Below are 23,799 nucleotides of genomic sequence, written 5' to 3' on the forward strand. Positions count from 1 at the left end.
CGACATCAATTATTCCCACCCTTAGGACCTCTTTCTTCCTGATTTTTATTACATTCCTGAGACTGTTTCGTTTCTTGCTTTTTAGTTCATGCTTAGACTCGTTTATGTTTTTATTCATTTTCGCTTCTTGTCATGCATTCTCGTTCCTAGTTCTGTGACTCATTTCCGTTTTGAATTGTCATCATTCTAGGACTGTTAGACAAACACTCTCTTTGAATTGGCTTAAGTTGTGATTTCTTGATTGCATCTTTATTGTTAGCAACATCCCATTTGGATTGACACCTTAAGTACTACAACTACATAAGGTTAATTGAACCTACTAGGACACACAAAATTCCTAGTATCAATCAGATTGAAGGAATTGATTTTAAGGAGACATTTTCTCCAGTAGCAAGACTTGAATCAATAAGATTTTTTCTAGGAATGGCATGTATCATGAATTTCAAGGTGTTTCAGATGGATGTTAAGAGTGCTTTTCTAAATGGAATTCTACAGGAAGAAGTATATGTGGAACAACCTAAGGGATTTGAAGATCCAAGGAATCCAGATTATGTGTATAGTCTAAAGGGCATGGTATGAAAGGTTGACTAACTTTTTATTACAGCAAGGTTATGAACGAGGAAATGTAGACAAAACTTTGTTTGTATTAACCAGAGAGCAAAACATCATGGTTGTACAAATTTATGTGGATGATATCATCTTTGGAAGCACATCACAAGACTTGGTGAATAAGTTTGTGGAGAATATGTCTCAAGAGTTTGAAATGAGTCTTGTTGGAGAATCGAAGTACTTTATGGGTTTGCAGATCACTCAAACAGATGAGGGGATATTTGTGTCACAAAGTACCTATGCAAGGAAGCTACTAACAAAGTTTAAGCTAGATAAGTGCAAAGAAGCGGTCATTCCAATGAGTACGACAAAGAAATTAACAAAGGATGAGAAAGGGCAATATGTTGATGTTACCTTGTATAGAGGTATGATTGGAAGTTTGTTGTATTTGACAGCAAGCAGACCTGATTTATGCTACAATGTAGGAGTTTGTGCAAGATATCAAGCAAAACCCAAGCAATCTCATCTAGAAGCTGTGAAAAGAATTATCAAGTATGTCAAGGGAACACTTGATCTCGGTCTTTGGATGTCAAAAGGGTCAAATTCGAGTTTAGTAGGATATTGTGATGCAGATTATGCTGGGAGTCTGGATGATCGAAAGAGTACAAGTGGTGGTTGTTTCTTTTTGGGAAATAACTTGATTTCTTGGTTAAGTAAGAAACAGAATTCTGCATCATTATCTACAGCTGAGTCATAATATATTGCTATGGGAAGTTGCTGCACTCAATTACTTTGGATGAAGCAAATGTGTGCAGATTATGGCATGAATTCAGGAATCCTTCAAGTTTTATGTGACAACCAAAGTGCCATCGATTTGTCAAAGAATCTTGTACAACATTCAAGGACAAAGCATATTGATGTGAGGCATCATTTTATTAGAGAACTTGTTGAGAACAAAGAGGTTCTGATTGATCATATGTCTACAGAGATGCAATTGGCTGATTTGTTCACTAAAGCACTAGATTATCAAAGATTTGTGATGCTGAGAAATCGGATTGGAGTGTGCAGAATTTGATTGTACCTTTGTGGTACAATAACTGGTTCAAGATTGATTGAAGTAATTGTTTTGACAGTTGACCAGTTGGGTGTTTTTGTGCTTGGATCGTATAGTTATGGGCTTGGGCTGTTTTGTTTCTATTTAATAAAGGGTTGATTGGTTTATAATCAGAGGTCTTGTAGCTATCAAAGAAGAGGAAGAGGCAACTATAAAAAAAACCCTAAATTTTTGCTTGTCGAAGAGAAGAGAGTGTGAATTGCAATGGTTCGAGCAACACGAAGTGGGTTGATCTCCGGAAGAAGAAAGTGTGAGAATCGGTCCGATGGTGATAAAAATCAACCACATCTAATTGATGAAGAAATCGAGGAGTTGGGGCATGCACCGGGTTTGGTTCCGTATTCGGAGGATTCATCTTCGAGAGACACAATTTCGGACGAAAATGAGTCGTTTGGGACAGCATGTGATGTTGACCTGAATGAATCGGAGGAAGTCGAGTTAATGAGCAGCCTTGTGGGATTTCGACTACTCGAGTTTGTGATTCTCGAAAAAGAAAGGAACCGATTTTAGAGAATTCAGATGATGGAGTCGATCCAATTGAAGTTACGGTTCAAGAGCAGATTGATCGGATGGCTAAGAAAAGAATAATCTCCAAGAAGTCTAGGCATGTTTCACCAAGCAAAACAAGAAAACAGGGGAACCGAGTACAAGATCTAAATCAAAGGTTAATACAGCAGCTTCATCAAGGTACAATAATTTCATTTCTCGTGGAATTACGGAGGAACGTTCTGTGGATCTTAAGTGTAAGGATGAATGGGGCTTTCTAGATTTGATTAAGAGAATGGGTATACCAGATTGTGTTGAAAATTTGCCTTACTATGTTAAAGAAGTAATCGCTGAGTTTTATGCTAGTTTGCCAGTCAAAGCGCCAACATGTGGAGTTGTAGTGAGTGTTCGTGGGTATTCTTATGATTTTTCTCCAGCTGCTATTAACAGAGCATTTCGCCAATCACCTTTGCCTGAAGCAGAAAAACAATCTGATGCAGATGCTGAATTACTTAGTCTTGGTAAAATTGCTGAAACTCTGAGTGGAGAAGATAATATTTCATGGGCAGATATGAATCCAAAAGATTTACCAGCTGCGTTTGGAGCTTTATTCANGGATTGGAGTGTGCAGAATTTGATTGTACCTTTGTGGTACAATAACTGGTTCAAGATTGATTGAAGTAATTGTTTTGACAGTTGACCAGTTGGGTGTTTTTGTGCTTGGATCGTATAGTTATGGGCTTGGGCTGTTTTGTTTCTATTTAATAAAGGGTTGATTGGTTTATAATCAGAGGTCTTGTAGCTATCAAAGAAGAGGAAGAGGCAACTATAAAAAAAACCCTAAATTTTTGCTTGTCGAAGAGAAGAGAGTGTGAATTGCAATGGTTCGAGCAACACGAAGTGGGTTGATCTCCGGAAGAAGAAAGTGTGAGAATCGGTCCGATGGTGATAAAAATCAACCACATCTAATTGATGAAGAAATCGAGGAGTTGGGGCATGCACCGGGTTTGGTTCCGTATTCGGAGGATTCATCTTCGAGAGACACAATTTCGGACGAAAATGAGTCGTTTGGGACAGCATGTGATGTTGACCTGAATGAATCGGAGGAAGTCGAGTTAATGAGCAGCCTTGTGGGATTTCGACTACTCGAGTTTGTGATTCTCGAAAAAGAAAGGAACCGATTTTAGAGAATTCAGATGATGGAGTCGATCCAATTGAAGTTACGGTTCAAGAGCAGATTGATCGGATGGCTAAGAAAAGAATAATCTCCAAGAAGTCTAGGCATGTTTCACCAAGCAAAACAAGAAAACAGGGGAACCGAGTACAAGATCTAAATCAAAGGTTAATACAGCAGCTTCATCAAGGTACAATAATTTCATTTCTCGTGGAATTACGGAGGAACGTTCTGTGGATCTTAAGTGTAAGGATGAATGGGGCTTTCTAGATTTGATTAAGAGAATGGGTATACCAGATTGTGTTGAAAATTTGCCTTACTATGTTAAAGAAGTAATCGCTGAGTTTTATGCTAGTTTGCCAGTCAAAGCGCCAACATGTGGAGTTGTAGTGAGTGTTCGTGGGTATTCTTATGATTTTTCTCCAGCTGCTATTAACAGAGCATTTCGCCAATCACCTTTGCCTGAAGCAGAAAAACAATCTGATGCAGATGCTGAATTACTTAGTCTTGGTAAAATTGCTGAAACTCTGAGTGGAGAAGATAATATTTCATGGGCAGATATGAATCCAAAAGATTTACCAGCTGCGTTTGGAGCTTTATTCAGCATCTCGGGTTATAACTGGATACCATCGTCTCATAGGAATCATGTGTCTGAGCAGCGAGCTAGGCTTGTGTACAAAATTTTCAAAGGAATTCGCTTCGACTTTGGAAGAATGGTTTATGATCAGGTGTTTGAGTTGTCTACTGTTAAGAAGAATGATTCTTGGTGGTTAGTGTTTCCTAGGACTATTTTTAAGGTTCTTATGCATCAGAAGAAGATAGAGACAACTGAGTCTGAAGTGTTTGTCAAACCTGTAGCATATCGAAAAGATGCTCGCACTGGTAAGGCCTATGCTACTAAGTTCCCTGAGTGTCCTAGTTTTTATGTTCCACCAATATCATCTGCACCACCTCCTGCTGCAAATCCTGGTCAGAATTATCTTAATGTTGAGCTTGGAAGCATTCGTATGACATTGATCGATCAGAATGATCCTGAGGTTGTTTATGGATCTCTAATTGATACAGCTCGAGTACTACAGACTCTATCCAGAGTGGTACATCGATTGACCCAGAATCATCCCATGTCAAAGATGCTCTGATTGGTTTTTAACATGTATACTCTTCAAGCAGGGGGAGAAGAATCAGTTTATGGGGGAGTATGTCTCAGTTTGCGGGGGAGCATCAAGATAGTTTGTTCTTCAGTTTGTTTTAAATGTTGAACTTCTTTTGTTTTTAGACCTTGGTTTTTGGGATGTTTCAGTTTCGTGTTAAACTTTGAATGCTTGTCAATCAGACTTTCTGATAAGTTTGAGAAGTTTAGTATTGCTGCAAATTATAGATCATGGATGCTTGAAGGAGCATAATGATAAAAAGGGGGAGATTGAAGATGCATCTATTGACATAGATGATGTACTAAAACAAAAGTAGTACAGGATGTAGCCAACCGTGGTATCCCAGGAGTTGAAAGCATGTATGCCGCATCTCTGAGCCGTGAGTGACCTGCTCGACCAGCTGAAAGGGCAATTAAAAAATAGATGGTCACGGCTTTCAGGATTCGCATTGCATAAGAGGCAGTTTGGGTTTGTTTGGAGCCCCCAGCTGAGGATTCGGTCCCGAGTTGGGCATCGATTGAGAGTGAAGAGCCAGGTCAAGAAATTATGTTCAGGGATACCCCCGCAGGTCCATACAACTTTCCTCCAAGGCACCATTGGGGAATCTCCTCGTAGTAGTCGGTAAATCATGCCCGTAGAGTAGCAGGTAAGGACCTTACCCTCAGGTTCCCACTCATAGTAATCATCCTCTTCCGTTAGGGTAGTAGTGGTTAAGTGAATTGAGAGTGCTACATGTTCTTCTGTTCTGGCATTTGGGAAGTTCCATTGGCCCCCACGGTAAACTTGACTCAGTTTGGTGGTCAAGGGGATCCCCAACCTCGAGTTCCCTGTTGATGACATGAAATCAGTGAGCTTTCCAAAGGGCGTCCAGTTATCCGTCCAAAACCGACATGTTAGCCCATTCCCAATCTTTAATTTGATCCATTTGTAGGCATCATCCCTTATCTTCACCAGTTTATTCCCGAGCCAAGAGTAGCTTGGTCGTTGCTTCATTATCCAGAAGTTATTTAAGCAGCCTCAGAGAAAATGAAATTTGAACCAAGCTACCTAGACATATCCCGACCTGAAGAAAAGGAGCCAAATAAGCCGCAGAGTACACGCTCTATTCCAAATGGTAATGTCTTTTAAACCCAATCCTCCTTGATCCATCCTCTTTGTAACTGTTTCCCAAGAAACCCTAGCAGAATACTAACATTCCAAACTTCCTTTCCACAGATATGCACTACAAAGTGATTTGATCTTTGCCACACACTGTTTTGGGAGAACAAAGGTGGAGCACCAGAAGTTTGAGATCCCAGCGATGATTGTGTTAATCAGCAAGAGACGTCCTACAAAAGATAAGTATTTAGAGGACCAGTTGCTCAGTTTTCCTTTAACTTGTTGCAGTAGTGGCTCACAGTCCTGCATTGTTAACTTTTTTGTGCAGAGGGGAACACCTAGATAGCAAACTGGGAGGTGCCCATGCGATAGTACAGTAGTGACCTTGATCAGTTCTATTTCATCCTCACTAAGTCCTCCTGCAAAGAAGGATGATTTCTCAAGACTAATTGCAAGACCTGATCTCTGCTCAAACTCGCTTAGTACTTGTAGCACACTCTGGATAGAAGAAAGAGAGTCATCCATGAGTATAAGCAGATCATCAGCAAAACACAGGTAAGTGAGCTTTGCTTTGTCACATTTATGGTGATACTTGAATTTTCCTTCTTTTGCCGCCTTATTAAGCATTAATGACAAGTTGTTCATCGCTATTACAAATAGGTAATGGGATAGGGGATCACTTTGGCGAAGTCCCCTCTTACCTTTGAAATAGCCATGAACAAGTCCGTTGTAACCAACCATGAAGTTGGGTGTACAGACACAGGCTTGCAGCCATCGGATATATTGGTCAGGGATCTCCAATCCTCTCAAGCAGTTAAACAAGAAGTCCCAGGACAAGGTATTAAAAGCTTTGGCTATATCCACCTTGAGAACTATTCTTTTAGGTCCCCCTGATTTATGGTATCCATTAACTATTTCAGATGCTAAGATGGTATTCTCCAGAAGCAAGCGATCCTTTACAAACGCCGTTTGATTTGGGACAATAAACAGAGGCAGTAGCGGTTTGAACCGGGAGACTAACAACTTGGAGACCAACTTATATATAGTGTTTAAACAAGAAATCTTCCTATAGTCCGCAATCTTTGAAGCCCTAGGGAGCTTAGGGACCAGAGTGAGGATGGTAGCATTCACAAACGAGGGCATGAAAGACGACTGGAAGAAGTGGCTTACTGCGTCTATAAGTTCAGTTCCCAAAATTCCCCAAGTAGCTTTATAGAAACCTGATGTCAGACCATCAGGATCAGTGGCTTTGTTAGGATTCAACTTCATCAGAACCTTGGTTATCTCCGAGGCCATAGGAATGCTTCTCAAAGAGTGGACTTGCGCTGAAGAGCAACTAAAGGTGTTTGTTTCCTGAAACCAAGATTACGAGGACCATAGGACTGGAGATGAAGGTGTATCCGAAGCCAAAATAGACTTGAAGTGGGCAACAGCATGATCACCCATAGCAACTGGATCCGTAAGTAGCTCACCAGATTCAAGGATAAAGGATCTAATGGTATTAAAACTTGCTCTCGATTGACATATCTTATGAAAGTAGGAGGTATTCAGATCCCCTTCCTTTAACCAGTTTATCCTTGACTTCTGCTTAAAGTATCTCTCCTCTAAGTCCCTCAGGAAGGTCCATTTAACATGAAGATCTTGTTCTTGTTGGAATGTTGTAGGAGACGGGGTTTGGAGAGCTTGAGCCTGCACATCTAATAACAAACGGTTAGCCTCACTTACTCTCTGTTGTATTTGTGAATAGTTCTCTCTGTTTATGTGTTTAAGTTCATTCTTGATGGTCTTTTGCTTCCAGCATAAATCAGTGAGCGTGGAAGTAACGCTTCCGGCCTGAGTCCAAGCTTCATCAACCAACTGGAGAAAGTTCGGGTGCTTGGTGAGATAGTTGAAGAACTTAAAAGGTCTGTACCAGCTTTTGGAAATTGGTAGGTTAGGTCAACAAGGCTTGGGGAATGGTCAGAAGGGAGGGGGAGAGGAAGGTGGTAATACTATCCGGAAAAAGTCCTAATCAGTGGGAATTAATAGGATCAAGTTTTTTGGCAATTGGTCCTGCAGGTTGGTTATTAGTCCAGATAAACAGAGGTCCTTGAAAACGCAAGTCAAACAAGTCCATCTGGTTAAGGCAGTCCCGTAGTTCACACATTGGAGTCGTCAAACAGTTAACTGTAGGTGCAGAGTGCTCCATAGGGTGGATGATCTTATTAAAATCTCCTCCTATTAACCAGGGACACGAATCTAGTTCAAAGGACTGTTGCAGTTGCAATAATTTTATCCACAGGTCAGTTCTTTCCTCTCTGTTGTTACTAGCATAGATTGCTATGAAGACAAACTGTATGTTACCTCCAATAATCACTTCACATGTAAGACTCTGTTTTGGTTGATGCAGTACTCGGAGAGCCGCAAGATTTTTTCCAAATGATGACAATTCGACCATCCTCATCAGACAAGTGGTTTGAGGTAAAGTTCCATCCAGGACAAACTTTTGCCATAATCCGGTTCAAATTTAACTCTTTCATATGTGTTTCCAAAATTGCTCCAAAAAGGGGCTGGTGGCTTCTAAGCCAATCACCAAAAGGTTGATGCTTATCCGGGTCATTTAATCCTCGAATATTCCAAAAAAAAAATTTTGTAATCATAATTAATGAGCTTGGGCTTCTCCCTGTGCATGGAGCGTACCGACAGTGTGGAGCTCATCTGTAGTAATCGGTGGGACCAAAAAAGAAGTTTGGGCAGGGTGTGGGGGCAAACTTGGCTGGGGATTAGATGGAGGATCAGAAGCAGAAGGTGGACTATGAAGAGAGGGGTGGGACCTAGATCTTTTAAGATTAGGGGTTTTGTTAAAATCTGGTGGGGGTGAGTGGGGATAGGGCACTCCTTGAGGGGTATAAGAAGCAGGGAGGCCAACTATCCAGGGGGTGAGTGTGCATTTATTAAGATGGGGTAGGCTAGATGAGGTGGGACACGGTTGGGTGGTAGATGGGGTATTTACTTTTTGTAGAGGGGGAGTTATGGGTGCAGTTGGGATAGTGAGTGGGAGAGAGGGAGGGATAGACTGCAAAGTAAAAGGGGAGGGTTGATTCATGTCCAAAATAGTAGGTTCAGCGGATAAAACAGATAAAGGGTTTGAGGATTGAATAGGGTGTGGAGCAGGGAGTGAAGACTTTTTGGCGGGAGAGGATGAGGGAATCTTACTTGCTGCTGACAAAGGAGTGATCTTTGGGGTAGCTATTGAGCCCTTTAGGATAGCTATAGCAGGTTTTTCCACCACTTTCTTGCCTTTGGAGGATGCAGTGGCGTTGACTGGAGTATCCTGAACATGAGGTAGCAAGAGGCAGTTGCGAGCTACATGTCCAAGTTCCTTACAATGAGAGCAAGTGGGAGGGAGCTAGGGATATTCAACTCCAACTTCAACCACTTGTCCATTATCCCTTGTAAACTCCACTATAGCAGGCATCTTTTTGGTAAGATTAACAACTACTTTAGCATGAGATAATTGTAGGCTGACTAGATTAAGATTGAAGTCGTCGGTTTCCTTAGGACCTCCAACTAACCCTGCAATAATGCTTATGCCTTCGTTAGTACGCAGATCTAGTGGTATATCACGCATGTGGATCCAGATGGGAATGGAGTCAAGAGCAGGCGAAGCATTAGAGCAATGGGGGACCACAGGGCCGTATGGAGCATGGAGTCACCAATGTATCATATACATTTTTCAAGTACCTTTTGGCGAATGTACTCATTGGGGATCCGGACAAGTGCAGTCTGTGACAGGTGATTAACATGTATTTCTAACATGGTACCTTTACCCCACATATGATTCATAACACTCTGTATTTGGTGATACAGAGGTGGCCTACCATTAAAGAAGCAGATGATGAAATCCTTATGCATCTCAGCTCCTCTTTGGAAAACCGAATCAGGTATGTGCGTGGTGGGTTACCAGCTTCCGTATATGAGACAGGAGCAATCTTTTTTAGGGATTTATCAGTAGATTTCCTTAATTTTTCAGCCAGGGTACGAGTTTTAGGTTTTAAGGGAGTTTCAGTACCTCCTTGGTTCAAAGAAGAGCTGGTAACAACTATGGGGACTTCCATACCTTTAGTTTTTGGGAGACGGGATCTAGATTTAGCAGAGGTGTGGTTAGGTTGGGGTGGTTGAGTTGGCTCTGAGGAGATCTGAGAAGGTGGATTAGGAAGGGTTTGACAAGATGGAGTTTGAGAGACTGGAGGGGTTGAAGCTCTATTGGTATGGAGCGGTGAAGTTGACTTAGGAGCAAGCACAATAAATTTCTCAGTTAGAGTTACCTTTTCTGTAACAGTACATTCAGATCTAAGGTTTTCTGTAACAATACACTCAGTTACAGTTACCTTTTCACCAGGGGGTAGACTTTGGATAAAAGCGAAGTACCAACCGTGTGCATCTCCACATCGGTAGTTGATGTATTCAGTGCAGACACCACAGTAGGACCAACCACAACAGGCCGAGTAGATTTGGCAGTTTGTAATGGTTTGGCTACATTGGAGGATAACGGGGGAAAAAGGGCAAGAGAATACGATGCACCAGGGTCAGGGGGGTCAGGGGGGAGGAGGGGAGAGGGGAGGGGACTATCACCAGCGGTGAGCGGCGTCGGACTCATGGCTAAAGCACGACCATCAGGGAACCAGCGGTTCACCATTGGAAACCGTGTCAGAGAGAAAAAAGAAAACTTTTGGTAAACCGTAACATAATTACTTACCATTTAATTAGAGATAGTATGTAATTTAGAACTAATAATTTTTGGTGCTCTGTTTTTAGACTCCCAAAAGGATGTTTTGAGGCCATTGAGAGCAAGTGCAATGCGTTTTTGTGGTCGGGCTCTCCTTCTGATCACACTAAATCCAAGGTGGCTTGGGACAATGTGTACAAGCCAAAGGCTGAGGGTGGCTTGGGTATTCGACGGCTGCGTGATTCTTCTTTTTGCACTTACCCTAATTTGGCGACTATTCACCTGTTCGGTGTCTCTTTGGGTGGCTTGGTCTTGTTGTAGAGCCGTGCCTATGTCAGGCAAAGGAAACTCTCGCCTACGACCAAAATTTTTGGGAAAATTATAAAGGATTAATATACTTTTAATTTATTGTAATTACTAGAGGCTCACCTTTTATATTGAAACAACATTGTATTTTTAATCTTGGGTAACATAGTTAATAGTATATATATGATCTTTTAACTTAAAAACTGATTAAACCAAAAAATCAAACATTACAATTACAAATTGTGATAACTAATATATTCATATTCTTAGATTAATATAGTAATGTTACCAATTTTTGTACCAAAGAAGGGATAAAACATGATGTTTCAAAATTTTAATATTATTTTTGTTGATTTTCCTCCTTTGTGTGATATTAATTGTTATTTTAGAAATTTTTTTGTTTTATATGAATTATAAAAAAAAAAATTCAACACTGCCTCCGGCCCCAACATCTGTAGGAACGGCTATGTCTCGTCGTTATCTTTTCTCAAATGTTTCCTTCTGGAGTCTTCGAAAAGGTACCCTTGGCTCCTGGATTTGGAGAAAACTCCTAAAGTTGCGGCCGTTAGGTGCATCTCTTATGCAGACTGAGATAAAGAACGGTGAAGCTACTTTTTTTTGGTGGGATAATTGGACAGGGGCTGGATGCCTTATTGATATCGTTGGCCCTCAGCATCTTGGCAATGGCAGTAATACTTCAGTGGCTAAAGTACGTGGTGCAAATGTGATAGATTCTAGATCTATCCGAACACCAAACGAATACTGAATACTCCTTTACTGAATTGAATGAAAGATAAAGAGTTACAGAGAGAGTGAACTCGATATCGGAACTAAGAATTGAAAGAGTAGCTGAGATCTGTAAACAGCGATCAACATAGATCACTATCCAAGCACATCACTTGGGATCCTAAGCACATCGCTAAAGGAATTCTCATACAGATTCAACATGCCAAACAAATGAACTCTAACGACTCTATTAAAAAGGTTGAAGACGATCGTAACAGAAAAGTCTCTGAGTCAACCCAAGTCTTTGCTTCCTTCTTTAGTCAACTCATCCACACTTGCCACGTCACTCTTCTCTTTCGATAACTCCTGCTGACGTGGCTTCTTTCGATAATAAGATTGATGAATCGTATCAATACTTCCCTCCCGGAGACACAGCTTGTCCTCAAGCTGAAAAGAAGGAAACAACTGCACAAACTCACGAGAGAGCATCCAAGAATCTTCCTCTGCTGTGCGATCAAGCCAATGGATCAGAAACTCTCGCTGCCCCGTTGCATTGTAACGCACTGCCAGAACAGATTCGGGGTATAAGAACTCATCCTCCAAAAACTCCGGTGGATCCGTAGACTGCACTTCAATGTGATTCCCGACCACTGCCTTTAACTGAGAGACATGAAACACATCATGAATCTTAGCCCCTGTTGGAAGTTGAAGTCGATACGCCACTAGACCAATACGCTCAAGCACCTGGAAAGGACCAAAGAACTTCGCGGATAGTTTGTGACAGGGTCTACGAACCACTGTAAGTTGTCTGTACGGTTGTAATTTCAAATAAACCCAGTCCCCCACAGCAAACACCACATCTCTTCGGTGTTTATCAGCTTGACGTTTCATAATATCTTGAGCTCGTTGAAGATTTGCGCGAATCTTAGTCAATACCACATCTCTCTCGCGTAACTGCACTTCTAGCTCCCAATCAGCAGTTGATCCCAACTCAAAAGGCACCACTTGTGGAGGATCCCTTCCGTAAACCACATTGAAAGGAGTAGTTTTAATAGCCGAGTGGTAGGCAGTATTATAAGAATACTCTGCCCACGCCAAATACTTGCCCCAAGTTCGAGGCTGACCAGATGCGAAACACCGTAAATAAGTCTCCAAGCAACGGTTCAGGACCTCCGTCTGACCGTCTGTTTGAGGATGATACGCGGTGCTATACTTCAGCTTAGTCCCAGCCAATCGAAACAAATCCTTCCAAACCAACCCCAAGAACACTCTGTCACGATCAGAAACCATAGATTTTGGAAAACCATGTAACTTGACCACCTCAGAAGTGAACTTCAAGGCCACGTCCATTGCCTTAAATGGATGTTTGAGACCAATGAAATGCGCAGCTTTGCTCAAACGATCCACAACCACCAAAATTACGTTGATACCACAAGATGTCGGTAAGCCTTCAATGAAATCCAGTGATACATCCTCCCAAACAGCTTTTGGTATAGGTAAAGGTTGTAACAGACCCGCTGGAGCTAACGTTGAATACTTGTGAGTCTGGCACACAGCACATTCTGTTACATACTTCTGCACATCTGTATACATACCTTGCCAATGGAACTGAGCTTGAACGCGCTTCAACGTCTTTAATATGCCTGCATGACCTCCCACTTGACTGTCATGAAACTCACGTAAAAGCAATGGTAAAAATCGTGACTGCTTGGGTAAGACCAGTCGTTTTTTATACCATAATCTACCTTCCACCAAATGGTAATTGCCCAGACTATCCGGAGATGATGTTAACTGTATTATCATGCGTTTTATACTCTCATCATTATCAATCTCCTTGTATAAATCATGAAGTTGGATTGCTGACGGAACCACCAATGATAACAAGGACGTGGATATCGGATGAGCAATGCGTGAAAGTCCATCAGCTGCTTTGTTTTCCACCCCAGGTTTATACACAATATCCATATCATAACCCAACAACTTAGTCAACCACCTCTGATACTCCATATTCACTTCCTTCTGATCCAATAAAAACTTCAAACTTCTTTGATCAGTATGTACTTCAAATCTCCTGCCCAACAGATAGTGTTTCCACTTCAAAACTGCTAAAACAATAGCCATTAATTCTCGCTCATATGCAGGTTTGATCTGTTCTCTAGGGGTAAGAGCATGACTAAAGTAAGCCAGAGGCCTTTTGTCTTGAACCAACACTGCACCAACCCCAGTCCCTGACGCATCTGTCTCTAGCACAAAGGTTTTGTCAAAATCTGGTAATCCCAACACTGGTACTGAAGACATTGAAGTCTTAAGTTTATCAAATGCACCCTGCGCAGTGTCAGACCAAGCAAATTTGTCTTTCTTGAGTAAGTCAGTTAACGGTTTAGCAATCATACCATACCCTTGTACGAACTTCCTGTAATAGCCAGTAAGTCCCAGGAATCCGCGAAGCTGCTTAGTGTTCTGTGGTGTTGGCCAGCCAAGCATAGCTTCTGTCTTGACCGCATCTGTAGCCACCCCCTGCGAAGATATAATGTGTCCGAGATATTCAACCTTGTCTACTCCAAATAAACACTTCTTTTGGTTAGCAAACAATTGATTATCCAGCAACAGCTGTAGGACCAAAGACAAATGCTTCACATGATCAGATAATGACGGACTATAAATCAGTATGTCATCAAAGAAGACCACAACAAAACGCCTGAGATAAGGTTTAAACACTGAGTTCATCAATGCCTGAAAGGTAGCTGGGGCATTTGTGAGACCAAAAGGCATCACTAAAAATTCATAATGTCCCTCAAGTGTTCGAAAAGATGTCTTCTGAATGTCTTCTTCTCGCATACGTATTTGGTGATAGCCTGATCTTAGATCGATTTTTGAGAAAATCACTGAACCATGCAACTCATCCAACAGCTGATCTATTACTGGAATCGGAAACTTGTCAGGAACAGTAGCCCTATTCAAGGTTCTGTAATCCACACAGAACCTCCAGGAGGAATCCTTTTTGCGCACCAGCAATACCGGACTTGAAAAGGGGCTGTTACTAACACGAATGATTCCTGAAGTCAACATTTTATCCACCATCTTCTCCATTACTTCCTTTGTAGAGTGTGGGTAACGGTAAGGTCTTACAGAGATAGACTGTACCCCAGGTTTAAGTGTGATTGAGTGTTCCTTACCTCGTATTGGTGGTAAACAAGTAGGTATAGCAAACACTTTCTCGAACTTCTCTAGCAAAGAATTGATAAGGGGTGATACAACAACTTCCGTGGATAACTTCTTCCCTTTTGATAACTCCATCAAATGTTTATCAGTTAGCGCTTTGCGAGGAGGAGAGTCCAAAGTCTTCAACGATAACGGTTGTCCATGTAAAGAAGGATCACCATGTAATGTTACCAATTGTCCCTTATAAGTAAACTGCCACTCCTGCAACTTCCAATCAACTTCTGTTCTTCCCAGTGTTTCCAACCATTGAACTCCGAGAATAACATCCACACCACCCAAGTCTAAAGCAATGAAATCACTGTCAAATGCTACACCACCCAGTTGGAACTGTACTTGTTTACAAATCCCAGAACCTTGGACAGATACACCATTCCCTAACAATATATCCAAACCCGAAACTGTGTAAACCTTGAGTTTAGTACGGGCTGCCATTGTAGGGGTAATGAAATTATGTGAAGCCCCAGAATCAATCAATACTACTACCTTACTCTTCCCTATCTGTCCCCACAATTTTGTTGTCCTTGGAGAATGCAATCCGAGATAAGAGTTAAGAGATAAACATCTCACTTCTGGAGCTTGAATAATCTCCCCTATATCTTCAGGATGCCACTCCTCATCCATTACTTCCAGTTCCAAACCTTCGACCACCGTTAAAATTTGTAAAGCCTTAAGTGGACATACATGACCACGAGTGTAATTACCTTTACACTTAAAGCAAATCCCCTTGCTTCTCATAGCGTCTAATTCTTCTGCTGTGTGACGTTGTCTAGGGGGAAGAACTGGTCGTGTATTAACTGTGGTTTGAGCTCCTTGACCAGCTGCAGCTTGAACTATCAGAGGTTTATGAGTTGTATATTGTTGTGGAGTTCGGGTTACAAAAGGTCTGGAAGTGATGCTAGTCTTGTTATTCTTCTCACTAATTAACTGGCAAAAGGAACTTGATTCCATTCTTAAAACTGCAGCTTTCTGATAATCAATCCCTTTGGGCTCCTTCATCTTGATTACTTCTTTCATCTCCTGTTTCAAACCATTGTAGAATATCTTTTCCAAATGAGAGTCATCTAAACCAGGAACCTGAGCAGATAAGTCTTCAAATTCTGTTACATAAGCTGCTACTGTCCCAGTTTGTTTGATCGCAAACAAACGATTACCAGGATCCGCCTCAATGGATTCAGCAAACCGTAAAAAGAGTCTCTGTTTGAACTCATTCCATGAACAAAACTCTCTGCGATTCATCTCCCAGTTAAACCACTTTAATACATCTCCCTCAAGACTTAACGCAACCATATCAATTTTATCAAAGTCAGAGTAACGACCGACGCGAAAGAACCTCTCTACCTTGGATAACCACTCATAGACTTCGGATCCATCAAAAACAGGCATATCAATCTTCCGCAATAAGCTAGATCTATTCTCCAGTGGTAGATTCCGATCAACATTGACACACGGATAAGGATCAGAATTATACCGTACCTGTGGTGGTGGACTCAACGATTCTGATTGTTCCGGTCTTTTCCCCAGCTGGATTTCAACTCGCGCTAAGGTATTGAGTACGGATTGCATCGTCTCGTCTAACGATTGGATCTTATCATCATGCTCCACCTTCGATTGCACCAAACGGTGGTATCCACCGCGTAGGAATTGCATAAGGTTCTCCTTTGGATTATCCTGGAAGCTCGCCGACTCTATCGGCTCCGATCCACTCGTTTCCGCCATCGCAAACTAACAATCCAGTTACGCCGCACCAATGATAGATTCTAGATCTATCCGAACACCAAACGAATACTGAATACTCCTTTACTGAATTGAATGAAAGATAAAGAGTTACAGAGAGAGTGAACTCGATATCGGAACTAAGAATTGAAAGAGTAGCTGAGATCTGTAAACAGCGATCAACATAGATCACTATCCAAGCACATCACTTGGGATCCTAAGCACATCGCTAAAGGAATTCTCATACAGATTCAACATGCCAAACAAATGAACTCTAACGACTCTATTAAAAAGGTTGAAGACGATCGTAACAGAAAAGTCTCTGAGTCAACCCAAGTCTTTGCTTCCTTCTTTAGTCAACTCATCCACACTTGCCACGTCACTCTTCTCTTTCGATAACTCCTGCTGACGTGGCTTCTTTCGATAATAAGATTGATGAATCGTATCAAAATGATTGGGCTATATGGCGTGCAGGGGGTTTTTATGTATCCGTCCATCGCTGAACATGTAGCCCCGATACAGCCTCCCAATCCTTCTGCCGAGCAAGATATCTCACTCTGGCTACACTCGTAAGGTATATACCGGCCCAAATTCTCATTGAAGCAAACTTGGCACAATATCCGGACCTCCTCACTGAAGGTACCATGGAGGAACGTTGTTTGGTTTTCTCAGGGAGTCCCTAGGGCCTAGATACTCATTCATCACCTGGCTAGCCATTCGTGATAGGTTGTCAACGGGTCAGTGGATGCGAACTTGGGGGCACAACCAATCATGTCTTCTGTACGGTGAACTCAACGAGCCTCGGGATCACCTCTGTTTTGCATGTCCTTACACGTTCTCCCTCTGCTCTGCTTTGTGTACCCACTGCAACGTTGACACACAACTCCAGACTAGTTGGACACGTTCAATGCCATCATCGGGCGCTCATCCCTTGTCCTTGATGTTGTTCTGATTCACATGGTTTTCCAAACGACAATCTACTACGTATGGAGGGAACGGAACTCGCGTATTCATACCTCCGTTTACCTCCCTTACCAAACGTTACTTGTCCAAATTGAGAAAGATGTAGCTGATCGGATCGAGCGCCAGCACTATTCGCAGCAAGTTCGAGACCCTTCTCACTGGCTGGCGTTCGCTTCGGGGGAGTCGTTAGAGCCTCTCTCTCTTCTCCTATTCGTCCTCAAGCTATTGTATTATCGCTATGTTTGGTTTTTGGCTTACGGGAACTATGTGGTTTTTTCTTTCCATTTTTTTTTTGTAGTATATTTAACATTTCAACAAAAAAAAAAATTAATTAATCATCCCCTATTATTAATTGGCAAGTACATTTGATAAAGTAACCTCTTATTTGTACGATTTACATAATTAAACTCTTGTCACTTAAATAAATATTAAAACTTGAAATTATTATTTGTAATATTCAAAAAACATACTTATAATAATTTTTTAAAAATTAGTATCCATAATTTAAATATTTTAGATACTTTTAATTTGCTAAAAAAAATTAATTTATGGCGGATCATGTTATGGACCAGATTAGAGTTTACATAAATATGAATATACAGTTTTTTACGGGTTGGTTTACTAAAATCCACAAAATATTAGTCTGATATCAAATAAGTTAACGAGAAGTATTACGCTAATCCTAACCGGTACCAAACACAAAAAAAAATACAATCCATCTAAAATTATAGAATCTAAATACTAATCAAAACATATTAACAAAAAAAACAAAAAATAGAACATACATTTTTAATAATTATTAAAAAATTGTTCGGCTGCTTACCTCATGTAAAATCTAGTTCTTACTATCTTAATTCGGAAGTAGACAACATTAAGTGTAGCAACTTTAAGTGTAGTCCATATCATTACAAATTAACCTACTATTATTTTCATTAAAGGTAGTAATGTCTAATCAGATTTACAACCAATTATAGTAATTATTCAAATAACCAAATGAGAAAAATATTTATTCTTAACACATTTATGATATATTGGGTTATATGGGTTGAACCCAAAATTCCTTTTTCAAAATATCATTTAACATACCGTTATTAAAATCATTTTTCATAAACAAACCATGATTATCATTTTCTAACAAAATTACATTTATTACATACCATCTCTTTACAATTATGCGAAGATTTGTGAATTTATGTTTAGAGATGGTGGAGAATTTGATTTTCAAGTTCCATCAGGGAAAAACAGTTTATTGGTAAATTCTAATTTTCAAAATTAACTTGATATTTTTACAGAATATGATAAATATTTAACATTTCAAAAATAAAAAACCAAAAATACTCTAATTTAGTTTTTAAAAAATATATATATATATATATAACATATTTGGTAAATATACATTCATGCTGGGGTTAGATGTAATGAGTTATATGATAAAATGAGCTATGATCTTTATTACGGACAATGGACTAAATGTAAAATATTAAGATTATATGATTAGATTGTTTAAAAACTATAAGTATCAAAAATTATTTTAACATTATAAAAAATACACACAAATTTTGTATAAAATAAGTAGCTACGATAACCCTTCACAATTATAAGTATAATTTCCAGTTATGTCTCTTCAATCTTTGGTAGGTATGATCGGCTTGCTTATTCCAACAAATTTAATTTGGAGTACCATAAAAGTACCAATTTATACTGAAACTTTGGAATGGTGTCGTTAAGAGTTACTTACTACCACACTAAACCAGCAGGTTGAAGAATTTATTTTATTGAACGAGACCCCAACATGACACAACGATCAAGTTCAGAAGTAATTGGTCATTAGTTTGGTTAAGCCAATAAGAAAGAGTGTTGTGCTGGTTAGAGTCTAGCTAAGGTGAAGTTGTCTAAAGTGACTTGTTTAATTCTGCTTGTAATAGTTCTATTCTAGCTATCAATGTATAAGCTTAGAATCAGTTTATGAATCTCTTTAAGTCACTGTGTTTATTGCTTAAACAGAGGAGATAAATAGAGAAAATAAGAGAAAGAAAGCAAACTTGCAACTCATGAGAAGAAGTTCAACAATTAATAATGATACGAAAGTTGATAAATCTATATGTTGAATTGTATCAAGCCTGTATTAGTCAACCAAGAAACTGAATCCGACTTAAACTTTGGTTGATTTCTCACAGTAGAGACATGTTTAATGATTCCGATTTGAACACCATTTGTTACAAAAAATTTAAACAGAGAAATAGAAAGAAGAAGGAAACTGTGTTAATTACAAACCTATAAACAGAATATGGAAATAGACAATAGAATCACGTCACTATAGAACCTTCGACATGAGAGTCCTCCTACAAGAGTGGGCGTATCCCGCATTCACCTATATCCCATTTTTCACTGTCGACTTCGAACTTGAAGAAAATCTCTAAGGATTCCACATTTTTTACTTCACCTTCGAATATGTACAGATGCTCCGTTAAAAGTGGACTTAGAGTTGGGCTTTCTGAATAATAATTGTGACCACTCTGTTTGTCTACGATGGTAAGATATACTGACTCACATTCCTCATAATCAGCTTTGTTACCCTTTCTAACCAGCATGATGCAAGCCTTAAATCTCAAACACGTAGGAAAACGCCTCTGATTCAACTTCATTACCAAAGAACCTCCAGTAGTAGCTCGATAAGTGAAGAACACAGGCACTTCTCTACCTGACAAAATCGCATATTCACTTGTTGATGTCTGGATGATGCTGTCTCTCCCTTTTTCATTCAGTTTCCAGCAGTCAACAAATTTGAGACAAACCTCCGGATTGGGAAAGGAGCAAGCAAGTGTCTCCAAGGACTCACAGTTCACCGCATCTACATATTTTAAGGAACCGGGAAGATGTCGAAGTGATACCAGCTTTGTGCATTTGTTGAGTACAAGTTGACGTAAACGAGACATTCCATTGACCCATGCAGGAACTTCTTCTATTCTTGTATCTCTCAACTCCATTTCTGTAATGATGTCAAAAACATGTGGGAATTTTTCAAGGTCTTTCCAGAATGTTACGCGCAAGTCATGAAGTCGAGAGCATGACTTGATCGACAAGGGAAATTCTTTTATCGAAGTTCCACATAGCATAAGTTTTCTAATGTTTGTAGAAATCACAGGAAAACTTCTTAATTGCGAGCAACCAGTGACATCAAGTTTTTCTAGAGAATCCAAAACGATGTTGATCGGAATAACCTCTATCTTTGTGCATCCTTGCAAACTCAACGTCATCAACATTCTGAGGTTTCCAAGCGAAGAGGGAAGCTCCACTAGACTTGAGCATCCACTAATATTCAATTTCTTGAGATTAATAATCATTCCAATAGAAAATGGTAGCTTTACCAGACTTGAGCAGTTGTGGAGATCCAATTCATGGAGATTAATGCAATTTCCGATGGAAACCGGAAGTTCCACCAGACTTGAGCATTCATTGAGATACAATTTATGGAGATTAACTATATTTCCAATAGAGGACGGAAGCTCCATTAGATTTAAGCATCTCTTGAGTTCCAATTCCTTGAGATTAATGCATTTTCCAATAGAAAAAGGAAGCTCCGCCAGACTTGAGCAGCTATAGAGATCCATTTTCTGGAGATTGATGCAATTTCCAATAGAAATTGGAAGCTCCACCAGACTTGAGCAGCCATAAAGATCTATTTCCTGAAGATTAATGCAATTTCCAATAGAAAACGGAAGCTCCACCAGACTTGAGCAGCAAACAAGATCCAATTTTTTGAGATTAATGCAATTTCCAATAGAAAAAGGAAGCTCTAGTAGACTTGAACAATTATAAAGATCCAGTTTGAAGAGACTCATTCAATTTCCAATAGAAAGTGGAAGCTTCACCAGACTTGAGCATTGATTGAGACACAATTCTTGGAGGTTAATACAATTTCCAATAGAAAGTGGAAGCTCTACCAGACTTGAGCATTCATCAAGACACAATATCTGGAGATTTACGTTATTTCCAATGGAAAATGGAATCCCCATTAGACTTGAGCATCTATTGAGATCCAAATCATGGAGATTAATGCAATTTCCAATAGAAAACGGAATGTTAACCAGACTTGAGCAGCCACAGAGATCCAATTCCTGGAGATTAATGCAATTTCCAATAGAAAGGGGAAGCTCCACTAAACTTGAGCAGCAATAGAGATCTATTTCTTGGAGATTAATGATATTTCCAATGGAGGAGGGAAGCTTCACTAGGCTTAAACATTCATTGAGACATAATTTTTGGAGATTAACATTATTTCCAATAGAAGACGGAAGCTCCATTAGACTTGAGCATTTATTGAGATTCAATTCTTGGAGATTAATGCAATTTCCAATAGAAAATGGAAGCTTTACCAGATTTGAGCAGCCATAGAGATCCAATTCCTAGAGACTAATGCAATTTCCAATCGTAAGCGGAAGCTCAACTAGACTTGAGCAACAATAGAGATCCAATTCTTGGAGATTAATAATATTTCCAATGGAGGAGGGAAGCTTTACTAAACTTGAGCAATGTTGCAAATTTAAATTCAAAAGATTAGTAGCATTCCCAATAGAGGAAGGAAGCTCCACCAGACTTGAGCAATCAACAAGATCCAATTTTAGAAGATTAGTGGCCGTTGATAGATAAGGAAGCTCCTTCAAATTTTTCGAAGATTCTAAATCCATAACCTTAAGATTAATAAGCGACTGTAATGACAAAAAAATAAACAGAGCCAGTGGCGGACGCACGTTGACCGTGGGTGTGGCACGTGCCCCACTCTATTTTTTTTATTTTCCTTGAATAAATAGTATAATATTTATTTATATACCCTCTAATTTAATTATTAATCTTATTAGTGCCCCATACTAAATATTTGTCTGTATCCGCCCCTGAACAGAGCATAAGAGAATAAATTTAGTAGTGAAAGAATTTAAAGGCTAAGGATCACTCTTCTATCCGTATTTTTGAGACTAACAATTTCGACACAGTAATCGCATATATATAAATAATGAATAAAAATGAAATAAAACAAAACTCATAGAAGAGTGGTAAATTCTTACTTGAAATCCTTCCCACATTTTCTCGAGCTTGCTTTCTTTCAATATTATCTTGACAAGAAACTTCAGATTAAAATTAGAAGGCAAACATGTCATTGGATAATAATGCCAGTGTAGAATTCTTAGTTTTGGAGGTAGATAGTTTAGGCCTTGCAGTAAGTGCAATCTTTTGAGACTATAAAAACCATCATTAGAGAATCTCAAAAATTGAAGATTAGGCATTTCTTCAAAAGCGCTCCCACTTATAATCAGTTTGTCCACGATCGAAGAAAGGTTCAAATTTATGCCTATAACACTTTTACTACCCTAAAAATTACATATATAATAGTAGAGATGGTCAAATATCAAATGCATTAAATTTGTATAAGGAGTAAAGGAACTGAAGGATAAATAACAAAACTTACTGTATAATGAGTGAGTACTTCAGAAATCTCCCTCGCATCAACCAAAAATTGACGTTTCCCAGGCTCATAAATGGATTGGTTACGAACAATTTCTCTACCCAATTGAACTAGTAGATTATGCATTGGTGAAAATGTCTCCTCGGATATGAGAGATTTTTGAACTAAGACCTGAAGCCCTTGGTGCACGTTCGAGAATTTGTGACGAAGAGTATCCTCAAAGGTACAATTAATGCCTTCATCGTTGAAAAAGCACGCTATATAAAGAAATAAATCTTTGTCTTCTACGTTCAAGGCATCGTAACTAAACTTTAAAGTGCTCCCAATTTCTTCATCAAGGTGAACCCTTAACCTTGGTAGTTCCCCTCTCCACTCTTCCTTAGACATTCCTCGAAAATAAGAACCCATAACCCTAAGTCCCAAAGGGAGATTACTAGCCAGTAATGTAACTTTGGTAGCAAGATCCTCAAAACCACCATATGGGGAATCCTGTCCAAAAGCATTCATGCAGAAGATTTGAAGAGCCTCATCATCTGGTGGAAAATCCACATTGTAAATATGTTTGATCTGAAATGCCTTCAAAAGTTTTTGGTCTTGTGTTGTAATGATAATCTGAGATCCAGGACCAAGGCATACCGCTTTTGGCAAGACACGTAATTGTACTAATTGATCCACCCCATCAAGAATAATAAGAACTTTCTTCCCCATCACAAAGTTTTGTGCAGTTCCTAAATGATGAATCTTGATATCCTTTTGTTTAAATAATTGAGATAGAAATTGTTGCTCTAACTGCAACTTCACATCGTGATCATCAGAACAAATTGGTCTTGCATAACTTGGTTTGATTTTCATAAAAACACTCAGTTGAAAATCATCAGAGATTTGATTATGTAGAACTCTAGCAATGGTGCTTTTACCGATTCCAGAAGGACCTGAAATACCAACCGTCCTCCTTTCATTTGTTGAGTCTAAGCAAAGCAATTGTTTCATCTTTTGTATATGATCTCCCATCCCAACTAAACCATCAAGATCACTTGATGGTGTGTAACTAATCAATCTTTTGGAAATTTCAGTGACAATTTCTTCAATCATGGCAGCTTCACTTTCCCTACCAATAAAGAGTGAGAT

The 23,799-nt window shown here is 39.6% G+C and overlaps 1 protein-coding gene and 2 pseudogenes across 1 annotated transcript in view; all 3 read right to left on the reverse strand.

The window, feature by feature from the left end:
- LOC104753721 lies at positions 19,517 to 21,127 on the reverse strand (annotated as a pseudogene).
- Positions 21,030 to 22,115, reverse strand: LOC109129517 (annotated as a pseudogene).
- The window catches only part of LOC104750798 (disease resistance protein TAO1-like), a 3,716-nt gene continuing 1,962 nt past the window's right edge, over positions 22,046 to 23,799 (reverse strand). Inside the window, exons 2-3 of the mRNA XM_019238287.1 lie at positions 22,675 to 23,779; positions 22,046 to 22,576 (exon numbers count right to left, since the gene is read on the reverse strand). Of these exons, the coding sequence (XP_019093832.1) occupies positions 22,184 to 22,576; positions 22,675 to 23,779 (1,498 nt within the window). The 3' untranslated portion in view covers positions 22,046 to 22,183. The remainder of the gene's footprint in view (positions 22,577 to 22,674; positions 23,780 to 23,799) is intronic.

This window comes from Camelina sativa, chromosome 16 (genome assembly GCF_000633955.1).
Source record: "Camelina sativa cultivar DH55 chromosome 16, Cs, whole genome shotgun sequence".
NCBI classification, from domain to species: Eukaryota; Viridiplantae; Streptophyta; class Magnoliopsida; order Brassicales; family Brassicaceae; genus Camelina; species Camelina sativa.